The 3,169-nt window shown below is 39.8% G+C and overlaps 1 protein-coding gene across 1 annotated transcript; it reads left to right on the top strand.

Annotated features, from left to right (window-relative positions):
• The first annotated feature begins 603 nt into the window (after positions 1-603).
• On the top strand, positions 604-1,401 carry LOC149186103 (uncharacterized). The gene has a single exon (XM_089409230.1). It carries the CDS (start codon positions 604-606, stop codon positions 1,399-1,401), a length of 798 nt encoding a protein of 265 aa, XP_089265356.1.
• The last annotated feature ends 1,768 nt before the right edge of the window (positions 1,402-3,169 follow it).

Below are 3,169 nucleotides of genomic sequence, written 5' to 3'. Positions count from 1 at the left end.
CTTGCAAGGATGTAATTGTATAGATGGAAATAATGAAGATTGGTGGCATGTTCAACTTCTAAATCTTCATCTCCTTCATAGGAATATGAGTTTGCTTGGTCTTGGTCATCCCAGGAGCCTCAAATCCATTTTGTATCATTTGCATTTCTTCTTTTCACTTCTTATTCACATGCATCTCTTGTTCTTGTCTTTTTTCTATTTTTTCATTTACTATTAATGATTTATTATTGTATGATTGGGTTAAATGGGTGAAGTAAGGTATTTTATAGGATGAAAAGAATCATTTCATCATTGGAACAAATTTGGAAATTCATAGTAATCATTGAGATACTTGGATTAGTTTTCTTATTCCCAAATCTAGATTTCTGGAAGTCCCTTGTTGCAAACAACAATAAATATATTCTTTTTTTTAGAACATTCAAATGAGGTTAAATCGGTAGACGAGGGTTCAGCCAAAGGAAGGAAGAACGGTTTTTGAGGGTGGATCCAGCGCACCAGGACAGACCTTGGGGGCGGACCTCAGAAACACAGGAATCTGGAGAAGAAAAAGACGAAAAACTAAGGAGTGCGGGATAATCAAAGGGCAAGTTCTGACTGAAAGAAATGGGAACGGAGCAGGGGAGGGGAGAGATCCCCTCCTACAAGGCAGCAATAACGGGGGAAGTGAGAAAGGAGCAGCAGAAGGAAGGAGATAGAACAAATGAAGGAGAAACTTCAGCAGCGGGAGCGCAAAGGAGAACGGGAGTAACAAGTAAATGTCTGCCGAGGGCGACGAACAAACCCAGGTTTGTAATTCTGCCCAATAGATTAGAGAAATATAGAAGCTACATGAGAGATTATGCTTTGATCTGTAAGTTCGTAGGATATTGGCCAGCAGAGAAAGATCTACTTAGATGGATCCAGCAAAGGTGGAAACCAAAAGGACATGTGGAAGTAAAGTTGGGAGCGAAAGGATTTTTTACAGTAATATTCTCCAATCTAGAAGATAGGGAAAGGATCTTTGAGGAAGGACCCTACTTCATGAACAATGCAGGACTGTTTATGAGGGAGTGGGTAGACTGCTACAACCCAAAGAAGGAAAGAATGTTAGCTACCCCAATATGGATCAGACTCTTCGGCCTACCAACAGAATTTTGGGACCCAGAGATCCTTAAGGGCATAGGAAATGCAATAGGATCGTTTGTGAAAGTGGCAGAGTCGACAAAGAGGGGAAGATATACAACATATGCTAGAATATGCGCGTACATGAACATCACAGAGCCACTTCCAGACACAATAGAATTGGAATATCATGATGAGATCTGGCACCAACCAATTGACTACGAACATATCCCATTTCGTTGCAGAAGATGCCACGAGTATGGCCATTTATATCGAGAATGTCCCATTATGCTAGCATAAAAGGAAAGGGAAGCGGAAAATGAGAGGAGAAATGCAACAAGGAAAACAGGAGAAGAGGAAGAGGATTTCAGAGAAGTGCAAAGGAAGAAAAAGAGAGGAAACAGCAAGACACAGACGGGCAAGCAAAAAGGAACCCATAGTACAGAATCCCAAAATAAGTTTCAAATACTGCAGGATGAAGAAGCAGAAACAGAGGCAAACGAGGAGGAGGAATCAGAATGAATGGAAGTAATAAAGGATAATGCAGAGAAAGAGATATATCAAATGAACAAGGATCAAGAGAGGGTAGAAAGCCCAAGAGAAAACCAAGAGGATCAAGGAGAAATGGAAATAGACCCACAGAAAACAAAAGGAGAAGAAGAAGAACAAGTAATGGCGAAGCTTCTGCAGGAATGGAAGAGGCTCGATGAAAGATTTATCCCAGAGGATCAGAAACAGATGTACAAAGAAGCTTTCCAAAGATATAAAGAGAAAAAAGGAATAATGGAAGATAGAGAAGACGGGAAAATGGCGAAGCAGGAAACACAAAATCTAGGAATGAGCAGCATTGGCAAGGGAGGTAAAAAAAGAGGTAGAAGAATAATGAGTGAAACAATTCAAGAAGTTGGAGAGATGCTAGTTAATTTAGGAAGAGTGATACCTCTTTCAGAGGTATTCCAATCCCCTCCGAAACTGTTACGATGATCATCACAAGCTGGAACATAAGAGGCCTCAACAGCAGAGGCAAATAGAGGTATTTGAATGACAGAATGAAAAAAGAAAAACCTAGCATAATGATAGAACAAGAAACAAAAATAAGTACTGAGAAAATGAGAGAAATTCTGAATAGAAACAAGAACAGATATGAAATGATGGGACAGGATGCGATCGGGAGCGCAGGAGGTCTGGTAATAATTTGGAACCCTGAAGAAATTCAATTAAGTAATTGGATAAGCTTCCCAAGAATACTAACAGGGACAGCAAAGATAATAGGAACTATGGAGGAGGTTATTATAACAGGGGTGTATGGGCCACATATCCAAGGAGAAAAGGAAAACTTTCTGCAAAATTTAAAAGCATTGAGAAGTCTAATCCCTGGAAAACAATGGATCGTAGGAGGGGACTTCAATCTGATTAAAACCTCAGAGGAAAAAAGAGGAGGGCTAAGGAGAATGGATAAAGCAATGGAACAGTTCGGAGACTTGATAAGGGAGCAGAGACTGATCGATATTCAAACCATAAATGGAAACCACACTTGGAATAACCGCAGAGGGGGAGCTAATCAAATTGCATCTCGACTTGACAGATTCTTAATCTCCGAACAAATAATGATGAAGGATGTATTCATAGAAGCCGCAATTCTCCCGGTAATAGGATCGGATCATTGGCTGATTAAAATGGAAATAGATCTAAAGCAAAGACCATCCAACAAACCCTTTAGATTCGAAGCTTTTTGGCTAAGAAATGAAGGACTGGTAGAGAAACTTGAAGAATGGTGGAGGAAGAGTGACCAAAGAGGAAGAAATAAGATGCACACCTTTCAACTCAAACTGAAGGAGATGAAGGATAAACTAAAAAAGTGGAATAAAGAAGAATTTGGAAATATTCTAGAAGACAAAAAGCGCCTGGAGCAGAGAATGGAAGAGCTGCAACAGATAGATATCCTAGAAGGCATACAGGAAGAAAGAACAAAGGAAGAAGGAATTATATTGAACCAGCTAGAAGAAATAAGGAAACAAGAAGAGATTTTATGGAGACAAAAGTCAAGGGTTCAATGGCTTAGAGAAGG

Source organism: Pinus tabuliformis, chromosome 3_1 (assembly GCF_031772625.1).
Source record: "Pinus tabuliformis cultivar Carrire ecotype Pingquan chromosome 3_1, CPIR1, whole genome shotgun sequence".
Taxonomy (NCBI): Eukaryota; Viridiplantae; Streptophyta; class Pinopsida; order Pinales; family Pinaceae; genus Pinus; species Pinus tabuliformis.
This window is presented reverse-complemented; position numbering and strand designations above follow the sequence as displayed.

Excerpts from the sequence above, each read along its gene's own strand:
- LOC149186103 (XM_089409230.1), top strand. The coding sequence starts at position 604 with ATGGGAACGGAGCAGGGGAGGGGAGAGATCCCCTCCTACAAGGCAGCA.